At 48.1% G+C, this 23,477-nt stretch overlaps 2 protein-coding genes across 5 annotated transcripts in view; one reads left to right on the forward strand and one right to left on the reverse strand.

The window, feature by feature from the left end:
• Positions 1-6,581, forward strand: part of IGSF3 (immunoglobulin superfamily member 3) — a 72,327-nt gene extending 65,746 nt beyond the window's left edge. For all 3 annotated transcript variants that reach the window (XM_015879543.1, XM_015879561.1, XM_015879553.2), the window contains 3 exons: positions 279-686; positions 2,846-3,280; positions 3,530-6,581. In XM_015879543.1, coding sequence (XP_015735029.1) covers positions 279-686; positions 2,846-3,280; positions 3,530-3,780 — 1,094 coding nt within the window. In that variant the 3' untranslated portion in view covers positions 3,781-6,581. The remainder of the gene's footprint in view (positions 1-278; positions 687-2,845; positions 3,281-3,529) is intronic.
• A 329-nt stretch (positions 6,582-6,910) lies between these two features.
• ADPRH (ADP-ribosylarginine hydrolase) lies at positions 6,911-17,517 on the reverse strand. 2 transcript variants are annotated; one of them, XM_015879599.2, is made up of 4 exons: positions 17,296-17,517; positions 15,449-15,795; positions 9,008-9,368; positions 6,911-8,181 (listed from the first exon to the last, which is right to left on the reverse strand). In XM_015879599.2, exons 2-4 carry the CDS (start codon positions 15,744-15,746, stop codon positions 7,788-7,790), a joined length of 1,053 nt encoding a protein of 350 aa, XP_015735085.1. In that variant the 5' UTR covers positions 15,747-15,795; positions 17,296-17,517; the 3' UTR covers positions 6,911-7,787. The 2 variants fall into 2 exon arrangements, with proteins under 2 accessions (XP_015735085.1, XP_015735075.1); XM_015879589.2 differs by lacking the exon at positions 17,296-17,517 and adding an exon at positions 16,834-17,001.
• Between the last annotated feature and the right edge of the window lie 5,960 nt (positions 17,518-23,477).

Below are 23,477 nucleotides of genomic sequence, written 5' to 3' on the forward strand. Positions count from 1 at the left end.
ATGTGGGGCTTCCCACTTTTCTGCGCCAAATGGTCAGAAGGCCCTGAAAAATGCCAGTCCCAGTTTCTTTTCCTTCTCTTTTTTCCCTTCTTTTCCTCTTTTTCTTCATCACACCGCAGGACTGTAGCCCTGAGGGAAGGGCATGTGGGGAAACAAAGGACCCTTGCACCTTGCATTTGAGGGAAATGGTTAGCGGGCATGGTGGTGATTAATTGACAGCTGGACTAAATGATCATAACCTTAATGACCCTTCGTTTTCTTATGGTCCTTTCTTGCAGATAACCGCCTGCACGTGAACCAAACCCACAAGAACATCACGGTGCTGGAGAACCAGTGGGTGACGTTGGAGTGCCAGGTCAGCAGCCGGACCAGCCCCTCCTCACAGCTCCAGGTGGAATGGTACGTCTGGAGGCCAGGCCACCCAGAGAAAGAAGCTGTGGCCCGGCTGAGCCGTCAGAGCACTCTGCGCTATGGGGACCTGGCAACACAAGGGAATCTGCGGGGCCGGCTCCATCTGGAGAGCCCATCACCAGGCCTCTACCTCCTCTCCATCCAGAACGCCACTGTGCGGGATAGTGGGGCCTATGACTGCCGTGTGGAGGAGTGGCTGCTTGACCCCAGCGACCACTGGTATAAGCGGGCAGAGGACCTCTCCGGACTCACCACCCTCATTGTGAAGCAGCCAGGTAAGAAGGGTTTCGTGTCATTAGGGGAAAAGTGCTGAAGAAGTTCAAGGCAGGGAGAAAATTCTAGTTCTAAACAGTTCTAATAATAGATAACAAGAGGCAAGGACAATTTGCCTTGGGAAATATGGATTCTTTAGCTTTGAGGCAAGTAACTCCAGATTAAATGCCTGTCTGAAAGTGTAGGTCCAACTAAAGTTATAATCCTGACTTGCTGGGTACCTTCCATCTTTAAAAAAACAACATGCTCTGCTGGTATCTTTTGGTGCTTTATGCCTGCACATTTCAGTATGCTGTCAGCCATGTAGCTCTGCCACAGAGCTAGCAAAATGGTCTGGTTTGGGGAACGTTTTAGCTGTAATTCCTTGCGGAGAGGATTTATGCTGCAGAGCAGGAGTTGTCTCGGGGGACAGCCCAGCTTCTGTTCACAAAGACCTTGCTCTCAAAACTTCTGTATGTGAGACGGCTTCAGCAGAGGGTCCCCAGAGCACCCAGGCAGTCCCTGTACCTTGTGTGCCTGAACAGTGTGAGTGCAGCTCCTCATTCAGGCTGAATGTTGCCAGCGACTTAGTGGATGAGGGACTGAATATGAGGGGAAATCCTTTAGGCTCTTTCTGAACTGTGGGAAGATGTAGAGTGGGAAGAAGAGGATGAGTTGGGGGTGCACTAATTCAAGATATGTAGATATGTATCAAGTGTTTTGTTGTTGTTTGTTTTGCCTTTGTGGCAGGCGGTACCTAAAAATGACTGAATTTAAAAATAGATAGCTTGTGACTCACGTCTCATTAGTGAGGATCTCCATACTCATTTTCCAGTACCATAGTTGTGAGCAAAGAGAAAAAAAAGCCTCTCAGCATCTTGTGAATGCGGTTCTCTTTCTGTTTAACTTGCTGAGATGGGGGAGGCTGTGTTTGTTTTGACAAGCCATTTCCTTCCCTTCCTCCTTTTTACCTCAGAAGTCCCTGAAATCTCAAGGCTTACCTCATTCCTGTAGGAATATCCTGAGGAAGATGGGAGCTGAAAATGCTTGTGTTGCCTGCAGCCTTAACAGCTCTGGCCTTAATGAAAACTTTCTGCAGGGAAGACATGTAAGATGGGTGCCATAGTGCAAAGCCCATTCTCCTTCTGCTTGAGGAGGGCACCCACAGCCTGCAGACCTCAATCTGTGGGACAGCAGCACCTGGTGCCCTCTCCCACAGGGACACCCAGCTACCTGTAAGAGATGGGGCTTACCCTGCTGTCAGTGCTGGAGGAGAAAAGGGCCTCTCCTCAGCAAGCTGCTGCCTTGCCCTTCGTGCTGAACTCGTGCATTAGAAAGGGCTTTTTAATCTTTAAATGAAAGCTTAGATCCGGGCTGATTGTGATCCCCAGAGTATGTGTTCCCTGGCAGGATGACTAAATCAGATGTTAATTGCTCCTGAAGTCAGCCTTTAATCAACTCATCTTAGTTCTGGCCACTGTATCTCAGTTAGCTAAAAACATCTTTTTAGCCTTGCAGCAAGGGAAAAAAAACAGAGAAGCGTTAGGAAGCGTCCTTGCTGTTTCTATTCTGCGGTCATTTCTGCAGAGAAGCCTGTTAACTAATTAACTTCCCAACTCACTGGAAAATAAATCTGTCCTCACACGCGTTGGACATACTGATCTTTCAAGTCCTTTGAGCAGTTTCGGGCATGCTAAGAGTGGAGTGAAATGCACTTTGCTCTGGCAGCTGAGCAGTAGTGATCACTCCTCGGTGCCCGCTGGTGCCTCCCGGCACATCCTTTAGTGCATCTATGTGAGCTGCAGTAATGCAGGGTCATCAGTCAGTTAGCTCCGCTTTGAATCTGAGCCAGGCACAGCACAGCAAGGTGAGGATTGTGCTTCTGTGGGGTTGGCTGCACGGGTACTTTTGGGACTTGGTAGGTTGTGTCAAGCCTTTGGGTTTTGCCTGAGTTGCACCTGGCATTGCAACTGGTGGTTTTCAAGAGAAGGGTGGATGTGGCACTGAGGTACATGGTGGCACGGTGGGAATGGGCTGATGGTTGGCCTGGGTGATCTCATTGGTCTTTTCTGACCTTAATGATTCTGTGATTCTGACCGTGATGGTGTGTTTGTGCTGGGAAAGGGTGGCTTTTCAGGCAGCATTTTGCTCCACACTCACCTCTCCTCTTTCATTATCTCAGAGCCCTCCTTGCAGGTGGACACGGCCACTGCCAACCTCACGGTGCAGGAGAAAGAGTCCTTTCAGCTGGACTGCAGCATTCTGTCCCGCTCCAGCCCAGAGTCTCACTTTGCAGTGACGTGGTACAGCCTCCAAGCCAAAGAGGTGGGTGGCCGTGCTGAGGAGGAAGAGAAGGAAGAAGAGGAAGAAAAGGAGGTGGTCCTGAGTGTGGGCCTTGACGCCATCTTCAGCTCTGGGACTGGTCGCTGGCAGGACCGCCTCTGCTTCCAGCGGCTCTCGGCAGTGCTCTTCCGCCTGACGGTGCTGCAGGCCAGTGGTGCTGACACGGGCAACTACTCGTGCCGTGTGGAGGAGTGGCTGGCAGACCCCAGTGGCGTGTGGTACCGGCTGGCTGAGGAGGAGTCGGGCACAGTTGCTGTTCACGTGCAGGATACAGGTGAGAAGAGCCAATGTCCCTGAGCATTCCACGCTTTCTATAGAGAGTTCTCTTAGCAGGAGATAAACCCAAAACATGGCCTGTAATACATTGTTTCTGCTGCTGTGTTTTCCATTATTCATGTCTTATTCACAGTGCAATCTCCTGAATTGATACAGGTTAATAAGCATTTGGCATTATGTTTCTGAAAGTTTGTAGGCTGTTGCGTTGCAGAGAAGGTGTAAAATGTGACATCTTTCGTCTTTTCAGGTTCCACCCTGCAGTCTGTCATCTGCTCCAATGACGCCCTCTTCTACTTTGTCTTCTTTTACCCCTTCCCCATCTTCGGCATCTTGATCATCACCATCCTCCTGGTGCGGTTCAAGAGCCGGAACTCCAGCAAGAATTCAGAAGGCAAGAACGGGGTTCCCTTGCTGTGGATTAAAGAGCCACACCTCAACTACTCACCCACTTGCTTAGAGCCGCCGGTGCTCAGCATCCACCCAGGAACCATAGATTAAAGGGGCAGAGGCTCCCAGGGGGACATGCAGAGAGAGAGAGAGAGGCAGAGGCACGCCAGGAGCCCTGAGGAAGAATGGTTCTTGTTCTCGTTTCAGTTGTTTCAGCATCTGTGCTCTGATGCGGCGGCTGAGCTCTGTGGAGCGCACAGCTGGCGTGGATGGGAAGGTCCAAGGCTTCTTCCAGCACCTGTGGGAACACACCCAGCCACCAAGACAGACCAGAGGTCTGTGTGTTTGCTGTACATAGCGGATATTCCTCTCATTAATTTTTGATCCCATCAGTTGTTGTCCTTTGGGACGCTACTTTTTTGTCGTCATTTCTGTTTAGTCTCCCAAAGAACTGTAGGCTTCCCCCTCTCTCCACAGAGCAAAGGGTTCCCAGGGTGCTTTTGGTCCTGGGACCACCTCTTTGGAGGTTAACGTGTCTGTTTACCAAAACAGACCTTGTTTTTCCTCCTGATATTCTGTGCCATGGTGAAGAAGGTCTTTTTCCCAAGGTGTGCTGAGCCAGCTACTCCCTCTTCAACAGCAGATAAAGCCAGGACCACGTCCTGATGGGCAAGTTGGGGTATTGGAAAGCCCATCTCAAAACTGGCTGTAGCCTCAACATCTTCATGCCTCCAAATTACTGCTCTCTCAGGAGGAGGCAGTTCACCTTTTGGGAGCATTTCCTAGTATTGGAGAACCTGAATGCTCAGTGCACTCGCAATCAGGACAAAAGCAGTTTTGTTTTTCTCCAGGCACTGAATGAGAGGATTGAAGGAAGATACCTGAAAGCTCTGACTTTGTCGGTTGCCAAGAGAGTCTTCTTACAGTTTAGCATAGCAGAGATCGGCTTCTCCATGTCTCCATGCTGCCACCTCTGACAGCGCGGCTCCCCTCTGTGCCCTGCTTGCCTGGGGTGGATGACTGGATCCAGTCTCTGAAGGCTTCAACTTGACCAAAGTAATGACTAAAGAAAGGGGGAAAGAGAAAATACCAGAGGTTGGATTTCCTGTCTCTGGGCAGCTCAGCCAAGGAGCCTAGTTATAGCCACACAGTGAGGATGTGCAGGTAACCTCATGTCACCAGGGTTTCTAGAACCTTGCACTACTTCCCAGTGCGAGCTTGGACTGGATAAGGAGCCTGCAACACATCTACGCCTTGGGGGCTCCCATGTCCCTCTGGGTTGAGAGAACTCTCCCATGTGTGTGCCTGCGTGTAGGCCTTCTCCAGGGCTTTAGGAGGAGAAACCATTTCACCATAAGCCCTCTCTCCTGGCAAAGTCATCTGCTCTTGTTGTGTATAGCCTCTGTGACAGGAAATGCTGTTCTTTCTGTGAAAGATATGGCTCTCCCAAAGCAAACCAGGGCTCTCTCCACATGGGGCACCTATGCTTGAGTACCCCATACTGCCAAGTACCCCTGCTGTGTCCTGTGGAGGAAACCGCCTCCTCCCCTATACACCCTAAGCATTTTGTCTGGCGGAAGAAAATGTTTGCCAAAAACGGCCTTTTGTTGTCTTCCTTGATGTCTTCCTGGCAAATCCAGCCATTTCTTTTTTACAGCATGGCTGAAGCCAACTGAGGCAAATGGGTGCAACCACAAGACCCCCTCCCTGCCTTGTCTGAGAGAGGTGCCATGCCTACAGCTGCCGTCCTCTTCAGGAGGGTCAGACAGCTCTTTGAGAAGAGAAGGGAACCTCAGCAGATGCTCTGTAGCACTCATGGGTTGATCCCTGATGCCTTGATATTTTGGAGGTGGCGAGGCCTCAGGTGGGAGATCTGCACAGCACATTCTCTAGAAGATGAGCTACAAGAGGAGCTTGCATCTTCCCATGTGGATGCAGACAGTCCCATGCCAGCGATGGGAGAGACCACCAGACATTTGTTGTTGGCCACCTCTACTCCTCCACCCGAATGGCATTTGGTTCTTCTGCCGAGAAGCCCAAATTTCACTCATTCCTCTGCAAAGTCTCTCTCCTTGAGACATAATTGCTTACTGGCCCCATATGCATAATTATGCATAATATCACAGTTCTATATATGTATATATATATATATATATACACACACACACATATCACGCACCCACGCACTTGTCTTCCCTTTCTGGATAAGAAGTCTACAAAGAGAGGAGTGGGATGAAAAGTGAATGGAACCGAAGAACCATGACACGATCAACAGCAGCTGCAGCCAGTGGGTATTATTTCATAAATGTAGTGTCTCTTGTACATACTGCTTCAGGGCAGGAACTGCAATTCATTTCAGCTTTAAAAGGAAAAAGAGAAAGTCAGCAGGAGCTCTTCTTCCTTGGAGATCATGTGCTGCATCTGAATTGAGCCCCTCCTCCCAGCCTGCCGCCCCAGCAGCACTGCCCGGACCATGGCTCTGGTGGAGGGCTCTCCCCTGGTCATCTCCCCATGGCCAAAATTGGTCCCTCCCCAGCCCAGCAGCTCTTGCACCGAGCACAGGCTTTGCCAGGAAGCGGCACCTGTGATGGTCCCAAGAAGGTACCTTGCCAGTGACGTTTCTTCGTTGTTCTGGCCGTGTGTTGCCCATTCTCAAATGTCTGTTTTTATAGGCGAACTCTAATGAGTTTCAACATGACGCTTTTCAGACCACTCTCTCTGCTGTAACTTTCTGTTATGAACCCAAAATGAAAGAGAGATAGCTTATCCATGCATGATGTCGGAAAAAAATGTTTGGGATTTTTTTTTTTTTTTTAAAAAGAACAAAACAAACTTTGTACTATGTTGCACTAAAACATGTTTTATACAACACACCCGAGAACTGTAGTAAACTGTGTTGAAATTGTGATTCATATTGCTGCTGGTGTTTGTCTGATCTGGGCTTTCACTGCACCTTTATGCCCAGTCTCTGCATAACGGTGTGCTGAATTCTGGAGCCAACTCCCCCCCATTGGCAGTCTCCTGCCTTGTTCCCCACTGCACCAACTCCATCCTTCTCAGCAGTCCTTCACCACTCATCCAGGTGAAGCCAGTGCTCCCAGCATACTCCCCTTTCCCATCCCTTCCTTCATCCCATCATGGAAAATAGCATTTAACAGAGACATCCCAGGGCGATGTATTGAATGGGACACGCTGTTTTTGAAATTGCTCTTGAAATAATAAGTATTTTACTGTGTAACAGTCTGGGTTTGAAGAAATGTTTTTTAATAGAATAATCCACAGTAAATGGTAAGCAAATAACCATTAACAGAAATAATCATTGCTGTAAGCAGATAATTATAATTGACTAAGAAGCTACTGAAGTTGATGTAAAATGCAGCCTCCTAATGTTCTCTTTATACCCACCCTTATCTTCCATACAGGTGTGGTTAGTAGGGCTTACATCCCTTGTTAATTGGAGCATGGAGTGTGATACATTCCTTCACTGGAGCAAAAGTGCCATGAAGCTGCACAATGCACTTGCAGCAGCCGGAGTTTTTGTTTCTTTCTACACACATACAAAACAAAACAAAACAAGCAGTCTGCTAAAATAATCACATACGAAAGCTTTCTTGTTCCTGAGGCAACTGGCTGTTTGCTCCCTCCCCTAGCGGGCTGTCTGGAGCAATATCTGTTGTAATTGCTGTGCAGAGGAGGAGAGCTTTTAGAGCTGGTGGCAGTTCTCATTGACAGTACAGTACCAGGTGATGAGCTTGCATTAGCCATTGCTGGTTTACTGCAAGGCATCTCTGCCAGCCCTGTAGTCAGGCATGAGAATCTCTGACCCTCTCTGGCATGCTTAGAGTGGCAGGACCCTGTTTTGGAGCAGCTTTTGTGCGTTTTGCTGCCTGTCTAGCTGCTGGAGCATTGCTGGCAGCACTACAGTGTGTGCTTCTCCTCCACTTGAGACTCAGCCACTGTGCAGAGGAGGAGGGAAGTCTCATCTCAGCTGCTTGCAGGTTGGGTATGCTGCTGTATGCTCCCATCAAACCACCACCAAGCCTTCAAATGGTCTCCCTGCTGAAGCGAACACGCTGACAGAAAAATGCAAGCCTCACCCTGGCCTACCCTCAAGTGCATTAAGCCTGGGAAATACGGTACAGCTCCTTGGCCACCTGCTCTAGACGCTCCTTGTACTCCAGGTCGGCATAGAGGGAGGCGGCAATGCCGCGGAAGCCGTGCATGGCCCCCCACCAGCAAGCTGCAATGACAGCAGTAGAATCACTGTCTCCCGCATGGAAGAAAGCACGGTGAGCCAGCTCTGTCCAGGAGTCCCCTGCACCCAGCAGTGCATCGTAGGCAATCATGGGGGCATCGTGCCCACTGCTGCCCCCCCAGCCATTGTAGCTGAGGGAGGTGTAAAAAGAATCCCTCTCTTCCACACCGTACTTGGAGGGGAAGGTGGGTGGCGAGACCCCGTCCAAGATGCCTCTCTTTTTCAGGTACGCTTTCCATTGCTCTTCAAAGTAAGACCTAAAATCACAGAATCGTTACAGTTGGAAAAGATCACTAAATCACCCAGTCCAACTACCAGCCCATCCACATCATGCCCACTAACCATGATCCTCAGTGCCACACGCTTCTTGAATGGTGACTCCCCCACCTCCCTGGGTTACCTGTGCCACTGCCTCAGTGCTCTTCCTGAGATGTTTCTTAATTCCCAACCTGAACCTAGGGTAAGAGGAGTCCTGCTGTCAAATCATACAGCTTGGCTGCCTGAAAACATGCCACCAAAAAAGCCCGGAGCGGCAGCTCAGCATCATGGCAGGTGACATCCCCTGTTGTTGGAAGGGACGGGATTTACAGTAAGAGGCACTGAGATTTCCCCTCTTTCCAGCCACATGGGTGAAGGCAACCCAGCACCTGCCACTGTCACCTCAAAGGATTCAAAGGCTCAGACCGAGAACTGAGTCATCCATAAGGTTCAGAGTGCCTCTTAACGCAGCGCCACACTGGGTGCACGTCCCCATTTGGTTACCACTTTCAGACTGAGCTCAACCCCATGTCTGGTTCTGTTCCCCAGCCCTGCTTCTCATCTTTCATCACATCATGGCTGAGGTAAAAAGCCTGGCTGCGTCATGTTGGGTCCAGAAAACACTACATGACACTAAACCTGCCATTTCTATGTTAGATGTATTTTTCCCTTCAGACTTTCCAAGCCAATTGGATCCCGTGGCAAGGATGGGCTGCTCTAAGAGTCTACCATAACATGACTCCTCAAGCTTAGGTATGAACAGAGCTCACTCTCCTGTGCTCTAGGTTCACTTTGCTCCCCACAGAACCCATCCCAGCAGCTCACCAGTGCTTCATGTTCTCCTCCACAAAGGAGCCAGCATCATGCACGTAGGCCTTGGCACTCGGCAGCACATCCAGCAGCTTCTTTCCCCAAGCCTGGGGCGGCACGCCATTCACTGCAAGCGCTGTGAAGAGGGCAGAGGCCAGAGAGCCCAGGTAGCCAGTAGGGTTGTGGTGGGTCATCCGTCCGCTCTCAATACTGACTTTCACCAACGTGTCCAGCTCAGCAGCACTGTGGAAACGCAGCCCGATGCACATGGAGCGCATGGCAGCCCCACAGCCACCCGCCTTGGAGCTGAAGGGAGCTTTCCAGGTCTCTGGTCTTCCTGGGTCAAGATTCAGCGCATTCTTCATACTTGTTCCACCTGGGCAGGGGGAGAGAGCCAGTGCTGGTAATGCACCCCTCTGGAGCGCAGTGCTGCCAGTGCTGCATGCAGGGGGTCTCCCAGGGACCATTACTCAGTGTAAGGCTTCCCTGGAAAAAAAGCTGCTGTCTTCTGCCTGAAACTGCCAGCGCACCTTGGGTATTCATTCCCAGGGAGAGCCAGTCATTCTGGTTTGTGAAAATAATTAAAAAGCCCAGGGGGGTAAAAAACAATCCCCTGCTGATTTATGTGTGTAGCTGTTACTGTTAATATTTGTATTTCATGTTTCTAGATAGCATCTATGAGGCACATGCTGTGTATGCTAGGCATCTTATGCACACACAGATCTAGACACCTAGATGGACATACACAGAAGGGATATTGGGAGGGCCATCAGATCACATTGATCCCAACCCACTGCAACAATGAACACCTCTCCTTTTTTCCTGATGGGTGTTCAACTCTTCCTCAGGACCCATTAATGACACAGAGCCACAAGGGCGCCCAGGAATCCTACCCAGTGCCTCACCACTAAGAAATGTTCCCTGCAAGAAACCCAGATCTCCCTCGCTGCAGTTTTGCTTTGTCAGAAAGTGATAAATTAAGTACTTGCCTCATCGCAACAAGGTTGTGCGTATCTGGCTTTGCCATATTTCTCCTAAATCAGCTGAAGAACAACTGCATTACATCAGATCAAAAGTCATGCAAAGGAGCCTGCGTGGGTCAGAGCTCAGACCCAAAGGGCCACATGTACCGTACATACTCCCATGGACATACCCACCCTGAACTGTTCTCCCCAGCTTGAGTCCATGAGTGCTTTCAGGTGTTTTTAATATCCCATGGTAATCAGAGCCACAGTTTTGTTATGCAAAGTATTTCACAGAATAGTAGGCGTTGGAAGTGATCTCTGGAGATCATCTCGGCCAGCCGCCATTTAACAGTTCTCTTCAATTCCCTTCTAATTTTTAAATTCTCCATTCTCCACACTATTCAAGCCTATGAACACTTCGTCCCTGCTCCTCAGCTCACTTGTTCCAGGCAGATGCCCTGGCTCAACCCCAGCCCAGCTCTGCTTCTCCTCACGTGGGATGGCACACACTGCCTTCTCTCTACTCACTCCCATCCCTTTCTTATTTCTGCTATTCGCTTTTCAAAGCAATGATTCTGCTTCTTCCCGTGCTGCAGTTTTGGTAGCATATTAGTTAGCCCAACACATCTATAGGTAAAGCCACCTGCCCAAACACGTCCAAATAATTTCACTGTGCAGCCACTTCCTTCAGCTTCAGCCATGAAACAAGTTGGGAGTGCTAAGCATTCGGCTTCTGTGCAAGGAAGGGCAAATAGGTTTCAAACATCACATTATTTTTGATTCTCTTTTGCGTTGCCTTTTTTAACCTAGTTTTCTCTTCTGGACAGTTCTGAAATATTTCTCCTCCAGCACAGAATAAAGTCTTGGGCAGATTTCAGGTACCTTCGTTTAGCTTTTTTGGTATGTTAGACAACAGCAAAGCTTCTCTCACCATTTTGTACCTGGTGCTCACTCAGAAAGCCAAGCTAAGTGAGAAAGAATACCAAGGAAGAAGCTTGCTCAAGAAACTTCACATCGCCAGGCAATTCTGCTATCTCTGGTGCAGACTGACCTCCATGGCCTGGGACCTTGCCAGTCACAGTGAGACACTGCACTATATACTCTACAGAACAGTTTGCTTCTTTTCTTGCGCGCATAAGCTTGGCAGTACAACTTGGTATATGGCAGTCTGTTTTACAGCTCCCTTGTAATCAAAATATGTCCAAATCCAAGCACAGCTCTAAGATCGCCTCCCAGCCATGTGCTAGCAATAAATCATGGTTGGCTGCTGCCAGGGATAAGGTCACATGGATGATTTCATGGTCCTGATCTGAGTGTCTGTAGCATCCTTCTCTTCTGACAGAGCTGCTACATTACGGGCATATTAGATTGGTGTGGGATGCAGCTCTCTGTGCTCGCTCGCTCTGAATGGTTGTCTCAAACTGAAAATGCAGCTTCACCCTGTTGCTTTCAGACTGTTCACCCAGCATGTCAACTGAAATGAACTTTGAGAATGGGAACAGCCTAAACAAGGGTTCCCCATAGGAAAAAAACAGGTTGCCGATCAGCGCAGCCCACGCTGTCAGGCTACTTTCATTCTCATGAATTCCCCACAGCATGACCCAGGCACAAACCCGTGCTGCAACTTCACCAGCCTCCACCACAGTGTGCCTACATGCCAGCCTCTTGCATGATGCTTGTGTCACACACTGCCCAGTAGATGAGCCCCGCTGCTTTTGCTGGGCCACCCAAACACTGGCTCTGCACAGATGTTCTTGATGCATCCTTCAAGGCTGGGTTGGATGAGGCCCTGGGTGTCTGATCCACTGGGTGATAACCCTGCCTATGGCAGGGGGTTGGAGCTGAATGAGCTTAAGGTCTTTTCCAACCCAAACCATTCTGTGATTCTGTGACTCTTCCTTCTGGTCATTTACAGAGTGATGTCTCAAAAGTAGGCATGCATTCGAGCCTCTAAGTAAGCTTTCTATGGGATGGATTAGTTCAGTGCTGGGTGCTATGCATCAACTGTAAAGAGTGATATCAGTATAATTGCCAACTTTGTTAAGATTAACTGGAAATTGAAGCATTTTGCACATCTAAATACACTAAGTTCATACACTTATAAAAAGACCTCCAAAAGATTCTATTGGACAAAACTATGATTGTTAAGAAAGCTGTGCCAATCATCCTACCTATGTGCCCTTAGGTAGGTGGACCTCTTGGAGGGGAGAGAGAGCAAAGGAACCAGGGCAGCTTAAAGTCAAAATCTGGCCAAAAAAAGGAGAAAGATTTTTGCAATCCCATTGAAACTGCGAGAGAAACATTTTGTCAGGACATGTTTGAGCAGGTTGAGAGCAGGCAACAAAAACAGTGCTCGAGAAGAAGTGAGATTGTTCTTTCATTAGCTGCAATTGAAAGGAAAATGAGGAAGATGACAAGGCTTAAGCTGTTTTGCAATAACAAGAAGACAGTTGCTTGCACAAGATACGTATTACTTTAGGACATTACCACTAATAACCTGCAAATGAATAGAAGAAAGTAGAACAAAGCAGTGTGCAACAGCTAGGGCTCCCAAGATTTAAGTAGCACTGTAAATTACAGTGCTTTTAAATAGTTAAAATGTTAAACAATTGATAAACTGATGATGGGAGACTAAACTGAAATCATACTCTTGGGCCTTTTGAGAACCAGATTTTGGAGGAACTGCTGTAGGAGTCTCTGAAACCAGAAACTCAGGAAGCCTATCAAATCCTGGTTAGGCATTCCTTTCACTAACAATGAGAACCGAGGAGTGACATGAGGAGGGGACTGTTCCAAGAAGCAAAAAGTGTGGGAAGGAAGCTGGACTGAGAAGATTGCAGGTACAACTAGATGGTATTTCTGGAATGGAATAATATCACAGGATCAGAATCATAGAATGGCCTAGGTTGAAAAGGACCATAATGATCTAGGGTCACCAACCAGTAGACCACGCTGCCTAGAGCCACAATAGGCTTTCATTCCATTTATCTAGACTCTCACATGAGTGCAGAGGGTAGTGGTTGCTTGGGAATTGTCAGTCCGTATAACAAAGGTGGGTTAAAACAACCACGGAGCCATAGGTAGAGGACTTGGAAACAGAATGAAAGGCAACAGTTTTGAAGGTTTACTGGACAGTTGTGCAGGCCATGTAGTTATATCATGAAAAAAGAAATACGATCAGGGCTGTAGCATGTCACAAAAGCCATAATGGAGGTAGGGATTAATTTGGCATTGAATTAAGACAATGAGATACATGGCCTTTGTCTCTGCTGTGACTGTCTGATGACTAATAAAGTTGTGGGAATCCCTTTATTATCATAGGTTTTGGTTTTCAGATCTGGATTCCCTAGTGTAGGTGAGCGATGTGACTTTCCCCCACCATTGTGGGGGAATCTCCTCTCTATTGGGTGAAAATTGCACCAGCAAATTTCCATTCTCAACCTTAAAAGCTGCAATTCCCCAGTGAGTATTCAATTTGCCCAGAAAAGCATCATCTCAGGTTATGCTCTCAGTTATAATCTATTCTGAATTGCCATAAGAAGTTACTGACAGGCAACTTCTATTGTTAGGGCTTACCATTACATCATGGAGACCCTGGACTGCTGACAGCTTTTCAGGCTATGAGTTAGGCATTCCCTTTAGTAGTCTGTTAGTGAGCATTAAATAGCTTGGTTTCAGATTTCAGCTTTCAGAGGCCAAGACCAGCCCAACTCCTGCCCTGTGGCTGCAGCAGGAGCAATCCCAAGGGCTATTGCAAGAGCATTTTCAACAGACTTCCATTTTTTCCACATTAGTTTCCTTCCACTCCAAAACATTTTGATGTCAGTGTCCATGGATGCAGTTCCCACTAACTAAGCTGCACATCTTTATTTAGCCAGCTAACCTGGCCTTTTCTTGTCGCTCTGATTAGTTGCCATAGCTAATTTATTTTGAAATCTTTCATTTCCATGTGAGAACAGCTCACCTAAGTTACCCACCTAAGGACTGCAGCAGGCATGCTATCGGCCTCAGCTATTAATCACTAACATTTCAGTTTTAGACTCTTTTCAGCTTAGGTTTTAGTCACCAAGCTTAGATAGCAGAGGCAGAATTAGCTTCCAGTTGTTGCCTCACTGCCAGCTGTGGTTGCTCCGTCTTGGCAGAGCCCATCAGTTAGGGGACCTACAAGACATTCCTTTGCCAAATTAGCAGTGAATCTGTTGAAATTTTAACCTGCTAATGGCTGCTATCCTGGCAAGCATCATAACCCCCTCTTAAATATTTTATTCATTAAGCTACTCTGACAACAGAGATCATCCATCTTGCAGAACACTGATATTTGCATCCTTTACAAGAGGGTTGGAAGTGGCCATGAAAAGGCATGCAGAGTAAATTCCTGCTTGAATTTCTTATCTGGCTTACCATAGACATGCACAGCTCTGTCACACTATGCTCAGTGACCCTACAAGAATAATGCAAGGTATTTTCCCAGGAAAACATCTTTAATGTCAAGCCAGAACATTCCTGATATACTTGGGGCTCTACCAATAGGCAAGTCTGCAGCCTGTTTCTTTTCACTGTATGAACTCTGCATTACATCACAGCATTTGAGTGTCCCTAGACAGTTTGTGCTGCCTGAAGTAGCCAAACGTAGCCCAGCCTCAATTGTTTGTATTTGATTCAAGTATCTGGATTAAGCTGGACCATCTGCACAGAAAAAGACAGGGTTGGTCAGCAGGCCTGGGTGAACCAGGAATGATAGGAATATATTGCGTGCAGCTCAGCCACTGCAGCCTGTCCACTTATCCTTCCCCAAGCTGCTGCACCCCCTACATCCCTGCTGATTGTGGAACACTGAGTTTACATGCAGAAACAGAACCTGGAGCTACATGGCTCAGAAAAGATAACTGTGATCTTTCTGTTATGCTGCAGAAAACGGACATGTAGAGCTAGCCAAAATTGGGCCTTGGGCTTAATAAACTTAATTATTCCGAACAAGGATTTCTGCACCTTTAAATATATTTTATGTGCAGTGTATAGCATTTATTACCAGAAATTCTATATTAACTCTCTGTTTACATGTGCTGCTTTAAGATGGCTCATTCTACATGGCTGGAATCATTCTCTTCCTTCAAGAGTGTAGGAAAATACATATTCCCAGTGCAAAACCTAGCATTCCTCCCCTGAGCTCAAGACCAGGCCTCAAATACCTGTAAGAATGTCTTGTAAATACAGGCAAAATGTTGTCTTCTCTTATCTAGTTCTGAGAAGCCCAAACCACTTCAGCCTGCCTTTTTCCTATTCCCTCATTTCATCCTGAAACTGGTAGTGAGCATAGAAAACTTTTGTCTATGCATGAAATACAAGCAGTGAAATCAACAGACAAAAGCAGAGCCTTGAGGTAAGAAGCAAGGCTGGCCTTGGCTCCAAGCTGCAGGAAAGTGAGAGATGTTAGCCACAAGGAGAGGAGGCAGAGGGCAGTCCTGCCAAGGCAACACAATGGAGAGGTAACCTGGAGCTCTGTCATCCATGTCATTCATGCACTCCTTGTAGTTCCTTGCAATCAGGGAATAGAGATGCATTAAATCTGGATTCTTCCCAGCAGCTACCAGGGCTTCGGCTGTGGCCAGGTGCATCACTGTGTCATCACTGACTCTCCAGCCTTTGATGCTGAAGTTGCCAAGTCCTCCCATGGCTGCCAGCTCCTTGTGGATGGCTGGGCCACTTTGCAGGAACTCCCATTTTGCATTGTAATAGCCCAGCGTGTCCCCCAGTGCACTCAACACCATCGACGCCACGTAGTTTTCCATTGACTTAGGACACAGCTTTTGCCCAAGGACTACTTCAGTGTAGAAAGCACTATGAAGAAAAGGGAAATAAAAAATAATTAAAACAATGGATATTAAAAAAAATTAAATTCTTTCTCAGTTTAGTACAACTACTAAACCTGTGGGAGTATATGCCTTCAAAGAACACCTTTCTCTGTAGGTCCAGAGGAGGCCGCAAGGATGATCAGAGGGCTGAAGCACCTCTCCTATGAAAGCTGAGGGAGCTGGGCTTGTTAAACTTGGAGAAGGCTCCACGGACTTCATTGCAGACTTTCAGCGCTTGAAGGGAGATTACAGTGGGAAGGAGTCTGACTTTTAATATCTGGTAGTGACAGGACAAGGGGAACTGGCTTTAAACTAAAATAAAGGAGATTTAGGTTAGTTGTTAGGAAGAAATGCTTTACTCAGAGGCACTGGCACAGGCTGCCCAGAGAAGCTGTGGATGCCCCATCCCTGGAGGTGCTCAAGGCTGGGCTGGATGGGCCCCGGGCACCCTGAGCTGGTGGGGGAAGCCCTGCCCATGGCAGGGGGTTGGGTCTGGGAGATCTTTAATGTCCCTTCCAACCTAAGGCATTCTGTGATTCTGTGAACATGCAGATAATGAAAGCACCTCCTATCAACGTTTTTGCCAAAGATAGCTCGCAGGAGTCAGGAGATCAGAACAGGCTCCCAGTGTCTTTCATACCACAAAGATAACTTGAGAATGAGCCCCACATTTACAGATGCAGAGTGAGTCTGTCTGCCCTCCAGCAGCATAGGGCAAGGCAAAACAGGCAGAGAGGGGCTCTGACCAACACTTGGCCCATAAACAGAAGCTGGCTATGGAAGTGTGCGCTGATATCGGCAGTCAGGCACCTGAGTGGGTATTGTAAACAACATTTCCCTTCTGGCCAAAACACTTTAAGCCTGCTGCTTTTTACTTCTGCCCTCGATATGGCTAAAGAACCATTAGTCTCCCTTCATCACTTGACTCAGGAAAGATACCGAAAGAAAAACCACAGACGCAGCAAACATCTCAATTATTAATCGTCACTGTAAGACTTTGCTGCTACCCATCACCGCTACTTACAGGGCCAGGATGGTGGCCACGGGATTCGGGTACCTTGCACCGCCTCTCCCAACCATCTGGCAGGGTACCGGCTGATGTTACCAGCCCCTTCCCCGGGCCAATGCAGATCTCCCGGCAGCTGACAAGGCCTCAAGGATGGCAGTGGTGGTGGCGGCAGCGAGTGCATGCATGCGTCACTGCTCTGCGACCGCCCAGCCCAAGAAGGGGGGGAGGAGGGTGGAAGGCCTCCTCTGGCAGCACAGAGCTGAACGCTCTCAGCCATAGCAGCAGTAGTGGGGCTGCGGAGGAGACCCCACAGCTGCCCTTGAGTGGAAGAAATCACAGTGCCCACAGCCCCAAAGCAGAGAGGAAAGCAGAGGCTGCCCCAGCAGCAAGATGGCAGCTGAGCGAAGCGCTGGCACTTGCTGACCCCACCGACCCCACCATAATTCACACTCACGGCCCCTGTGCTCCACTGCTTACACCCCACAGCCTGGCTGCTCCGTGTTGGCCACTGCTTCCTCTTCTGGGCCTCTCTCCTTTCTTTTCCTGGATTCTTTCCTATCTCAGTGCCTTCGGGAGCCAAACAATCAATTGGAAAATGAAGTCACCACATGGAAATGAATTCTTTTGTTTTACAAAAACATTTTCAGCCTTCACCCTACACTTCTACTGAAGCTGTGCACTGGTTTCCCAAGCACAAACAACACCCCTTTTAGCCCAACCCACAGCTTCCTCCTGTCTGTGAGCACACTTTGGCCTTCAAGCCCTGTGAGTCTCCAGTATCTGCTTAGAGCCGCAGCAGGCAGCATGGCCCCTCACTGAGCCAGGCCTCCTCTGGACTCATCCCTACCCTGGCTTATGGCAGCAGTCCTGCTGCCTTGCATCTGGATACATTAGGAAGTATTACTTCTCAGAAAGGGTAGTCAGGCATTGGAATGCACTGCCCAGGGAGGTGATGGAGTCACCGACCATGGGAGTGTTCAAGAAACGTTTGGATGTTGTGTTGATGAATATGATTTAGCTGGGAAGTATTGGTAATGGTTGGACTAGACGATCTTCTAGGTCTTTTCCAACCTTGATAATTCTGTGATTCTGTGATACCACCATCTCCTGCATGTTCTACGCTTCATTTTTTGCCCTGGTGGCACCTACATGGCCAAATGTGCACACATTACTGCACGTGCAAGGAAGGAAAAGATGCAAGAAGCAGGAGCAAGAAACAGGAATGAGCATGGCTTAGGCCACCACGTGCAGAGACTGAACCTTCTCACTGGTGGTTGATCCCTCACATGTGCTGTGTACCACAACTTCAGAGCCCCGATTCATGCAAGGAGGTACCAGTTGCTCTTAGACGTGGAAAAAAAAAAAATCCCCAATGCCTATGAGAGAAAGTATTGGTAGTTTTTGAGCTGCAGCACTGGGGGATTTCAGTGCAATTAAGAGTGCAGCGCTGGGCGAGAGCAGAGTCCCTGGGGAATTTGGGGGCAAGTAAGAGCACCGGCTGGAGCTGGGCCTGGGGGATTTCAGGTGGCTGAGAGCACTGAGCTGCACTGAGCTGCACTGAGCATCCAACCCAGCACCTTCATACTTAGCATCCGTTCAGACCTCTGTTGCTCCTCTGCACCCTATTGCAAACATGGAGATCTAGAAGCCTCTGGTACAGAAAATAGTAACTGAAAAGGAAGTGGGAAAAGGAATTGCCAGTATCTCAGCAGAGCCAACAGTGCCTGCTGACCTTTTCTGCTTCAGCCCGTTTTATACGGAGCAGCTTAGAATTGATTTGGGTCACTGTGACACTTACAATCAGAGGTTTGTCTCCTATGGTTTAGGCCTATGAGAGAGAAAACCTCCTCCTGCTTTTGGCTGTCTCTCTGTGAGGAAGGGCTTCTGCTGCAGCAGTAAGAGCAGAGTCACAGGGTTCCCCACATGGCCAGGGAAATGGGAAAGCTCCTTTGCATTAGCTCAAAATGCCCGTGATATCAAAATCTTTGGATTTCGTCATTATTTCCTGATACTTCATTTCCTTCAGCCTCCTGAAAACTGAAACCAAAATATGCCTTGGAGTCAAGGATGTTTGAAATATGTCACCAAAATGCAGTGAGCGCTATTTGCTGTGCAGCTGCCAACCAGAGCCATCATCAGGAGCCTGAGAGCATGGGGTGGGGAGAGGAGCAATTCTCAAGCTTGAATGCTCGCGTTGACCCCAGAGGAGTCCCGTGGGACACCATGAGATAAGCTCTCCATCAGGCACGTACAAGTCAGGACAGCGCAGGGCAGCATTGCCCTAATTCAACCAGCAGCATTGGGAGATGGGCACTGGTGCACCCATTTGGCAAGGGCAACCTTCTGGTTCGGAGCCATGCAAGGAGTTAATGAGTCACCATATTGCATGTTTCTGGGTTGCTGAGTTTTTGGTGTTTTTTGCTGCTGTTGCTGTATTATTTCTTTTTTAATGAAAATTTAGGCTGTGGTGAACCAATGGCCAGGATATGCCTTCTGGAAAGTACCACCTTGAAGCAATTCACCGTGCCACGTGTTGGACACTGTGACTAGTACTCGCTTAGACTCAGAATTTTCCTTCACGTTCATCTGGAAGAAAAAAGGGTAATTCTCTCTGACTAAGAAAAAATGTGCCTTTCTAGATGAGCCCAGGGTCGAGAGCCCAGTGAGGGGGGCTGTGAAGGGTAGGCTGCGGGCTTCATGCCAACTGAGACCCTGTGGGACATCTCTGCACAAGACCTTCAGGCCAAGAGCTGGGAGAAGGTGCAAATTAAAAGCACACGGTGGTAGTTCCAATTCATTGGAATATTCAGAGTCTTTTCTTTCCCCCATAGATTCATAGGTAACTTTCCATGGCGTCTTTTGGGCTCTCATACATGTTCATTTTGGAGTGGGGCCAATCTGTAACAGCCCATCATTCTTTCGACAGCTCTATTTTCTCTGTTATTTTCCTAAGTGGGGAATACTCCTGGGCTTACCCTAATTCTCAGTCCTCAGGTGTGTGTCATTGTCACTGACCAATAAATAACAACACACAGTAACAAACAGTGACCGACTGTCAAAACAGCAGCTGGGAGCACCACATGAGGACTGCTGCAGCCACAGGGATCAATGACGAGACAGCAGTGCGTCACCCCAAGCTCACTATGTGCTCACTGGACAGCTAGTGTCAGTGGGTGTTTCTGGCCCTGAACTTCCTTCACCCAAAGCATGGTGATGCACTTCCTGCCTGCGTTTCTCCATCTGGTAAGGCAATGACCCTCTCTTGCTGCTGCCTGTGGTCACATCAGTGAGCGGCTCTCACCTCCCAGTGCTGTCAACCTCAATCATTGAGGTTGAAAGGGATCTCTGGAGATCATCAAGTCCACCCCCCCTGCTAAAAGCAGGTTCCCTACAGTAGGTTGAGCCAGAAAGCAGAGAATGACCGACTTGGTTTCAGGTTTCAGCCTTAGTTTCAGCCTCTTACTCTGGAGACCAGGAGACCAGCCCAGAAGTATCTGCCTCCTTTCCAAGATACTTCCACAAACTGTCTAAATGAGCATCTGGCTTAGGGCAAAAAGGAAACTGAATGAATAGTGTGATCTGTGCGTTGTGGCACCTGCCATTCCCCTCAGTGTGAAATCCCACCTTTGCATGCCTTTAAGAAATTAAAATAATTTAAAAGAAGAAGAAGTCTGTTTCAAGCAACTGCAGTTCTGCAGGTAAGAACATAAGATAAGCAGGGATTAAGTTCAGTGGCTTCATGAGAGTGAGGCATTGCAATGCCCAGCTGGAACAATCAGTAATGTTCTCTGTATGAGCTGAGGGCAGCAGTCATATCTGGTTAAAAAATAAAACACCTGCAAATTCATTTTTACTACTCCTCCACTAGGTTTGTAGGTGATTTATTGGTAATTTGCAATGTGTGCAGACAGATACGTACGCCATGCCTGGAGACGTCAGTGAAGCAATTGTGGTCAGCTGCTGTGGACGCGAGGTTTGGCTCCAGCAGTGGATACGAGGAACGACTAGCTGGCAGGCTTGTTGCTCCTTGATGTAAGTAAAGTGACATTTTCATTTTCAGCTGTGTGCCAGTGTTGGCACTGTGATCCCCACCTGCAGCGTGACAGTGTTTGCAGTCTGCTTTCTTTCCAGTCTGCTGGCAGCTGTATCTGTGTCTTTTCTTTATGTGTGCTTGCCGGGTAGCACACTTGGAGGGGTGTCATGCCTGTGAGCATTAGCTTGTCTTATGACCAACTCAATTCCCAGTCACCGGCAGGTTAATTTGAAGGTCCTAGCTGGGGGTCACCCACCTGCACTAAAGTGAGAGGAATCATTAATTCCCTCCAAGGCAGAGAGGCTTTACGGAGAGATAATGACAGACTGGAGTGTTGGATAATCACCAACTGCATGGAGTTCAACAAGAGCAAGCTCTGGGTTTGGTACCTGTGGCACAGCAACCCTGGCTCTATATACAGACTGGGGAATGAGAGCAGCCCTGTAGAGGGGGATCCAGGGGTTCTGGCTGACAGCAAGTTTTAACTGAGTCAGCAGGGTGCCTTGACAGCCCAAAGGGCCAGATGTACCCCGGAGTGCATCAGGCCCAGCACTGCTACTGGGTGGGGGAAGGGTTGTCTCGCCCTGCTCTAAAGGGTGACTTTCCTCAGCTTGAATGACTTAAATTGAGACTAGGCAAAATCCTAGATATGATAGGTTAGGAAAAGCCCTGTGGTGGCTTTGAGTTATTTGATTGGACGGTTGTTTTCCACCACAGGGATTTCTCTTATGCTGAGTTGTGACCTGAGCCCCTTTACTTGCCTTTTTCTTCTGGCTGTTTCTTCACCAGCTGCTTCCAAAACATTGCTGTTCCTGGGGATGACTCCTGTTTAAACTGTATACCAAGGTGCATAGAATTAGTGGGAAAATGCTTAGCAAAATGGCCAACAAACACAACATTTAAAGTTTACTTCTGCATTTGATTCTTCATGAATTAGATTTCAGAGAATCGGGAAGTGCTGATGTGTGACAGAAGAGAAACGCATGAACAGGACCACTGAATGCTCTGTTTTATCCATTAGTGTGACAAGGCTTAAAAATATCTGCTTCCTTTCTGTACTTACGCACTTTGTGTGATGCTATTCAGTGGTGATACCACTTTGATACATGAAGTTCTGCTGGAAGGAGGAGCAGGGAGGTGGTATAAACTGGCTGACTGCTGGCCTTCCCTCTTTGGCTTCACCCTCACCCTGTGCATGCACCCACACTCAAAGGGGAACGTAGCCTTTGGAGGAAGCCACCAAAAGCATAGCTGTGCTGTCCCCACCATGGCCCTGGTCTGGCAGAAAGCGATCACCAGGCAGAGGAAGCTGCTAACTATGAAACCTTTTTAAAACCAAGATAGCGTGTGGGATCAGGGAGGAGATGACCTGTCACTGATATGCCAAGTAGATGGGTGCATAAAGCTGCAAGATAGTGCAAGAGGATCTGACTTGGGGATAAAAACAAACATTTATTTGATTGATGATGCACATCAGACCAGAGACTGTCAGAAGTCAGTTGAAAGCTAAGAATATTGCAACCACAACAGATACAGGGAGGTGTGGGAATAAGGATGCTGCTCCTTTAGCAGCAGTATTCCTGGGGTTCATACATCGAAGCTGCAGTGGCTCTGCTGAAAAATTACTTCAGCACAGAAAAGAGAGGAGAAAATATTCTGTATGGAAGTCCCTTTCTTTGTAATCCAGCCCAAGGCCTCAGCAGTGGGAGCAGCAAACAGCTTCTCATTTGACATGGAAGTGACAAGAGCATGAGCTCAGGGATCAGGCTTTGTGTCAGAGCAGGCGTTTGCTGAATGTAGGAAACACGTTGTCTCTGCTCTGTCAAAGCAGTCGCGGTGCTGGAGGAGCTGGGGGGCTGCAAGAGATGGAAGCGGGTGAGATCTTTTTGTACGCTGTTCAGTCATCTGTCTGCACTGGGACCGGCGTGCTGGAAATGAAATGTTGCTTATCCCATCCTCAGTCTCCAGAGCCTTCTCAGTTTTTCCACTGAATATCCCTGACAAGCCAGCTGCTTTGATGTAACCTAGCCATGCATGCCTTAAGTTGTCTTGGCTGCAGTAGTGAAACCGTGGAGGCTGCTCTTGGGCTGACACAAATGCATTCAGCCATAAATGAGGCTGGTGTGAGGAACTTGTAGGTGCACTGGCCAGGAGGCAGCCAACAAAAGAGGTGATAGCACACCAGCTTGAAAGAGAATGGTTGTTTGTGTAGGTAATGGTAGGGAGAAAGGAGGGGCAACATAAACCTAACTTCAGGAGCTGGCATGTGAAAACATACATAGTCCTGTAGTAAGAATTTCTGATTCTAGGAGGGGCATAGCAAAGGTTATTCTGATCATTATCCAATCTAAACTGGAGAAGTATGTGAGCTGAGACCTCCAAACAGCCAACTAGCTTGACCTCAGTAAATGGAAAACAAGATAGAATGCAAAATGAGTTTACCTTGGCTATCTCATGCAGGGCTATTCTAGCAGGAGTTGTTGACTGTGTAGATAGAAGATTTCAGACAGTCCTTTCAGGCTGGACATTAGGAAGTATTACTTTCCGGAAAGAGTAGTCAGGCATTGGAATGCACTGCCCAGGGAGGTGGTGGAGTCACCGACCATGGGAGTGTTCAAGAAACGCT

The sequence above is a fragment of the Coturnix japonica genome, chromosome 1 (assembly GCF_001577835.2).
Source record: "Coturnix japonica isolate 7356 chromosome 1, Coturnix japonica 2.1, whole genome shotgun sequence".
Lineage (NCBI taxonomy): Eukaryota > Metazoa > Chordata > Aves > Galliformes > Phasianidae > Coturnix > Coturnix japonica.

What these genes read in the sequence shown, in the direction of transcription:
- ADPRH (XM_015879589.2), bottom strand. Translation starts at nt 16,889, where the DNA reads ATGGTTGGGAGAGGCGGTGCAAGGTACCCGAATCCCGTGGCCACCATC. An exon ending in GTGGCCACCATCCTGGCCCT is followed by an intron (nt 15,796 to 16,833) that starts GTAAGTAGCGGT and finishes TTTTCTTCATAG; the next exon opens with TGCTTTCTACACTGAAGTAG. An exon ending in CATGGATGACAGAGCTCCAG is followed by an intron (nt 9,369 to 15,448) that starts GTTACCTCTCCA and finishes CCCCCTGCCCAG; the next exon opens with GTGGAACAAGTATGAAGAAT.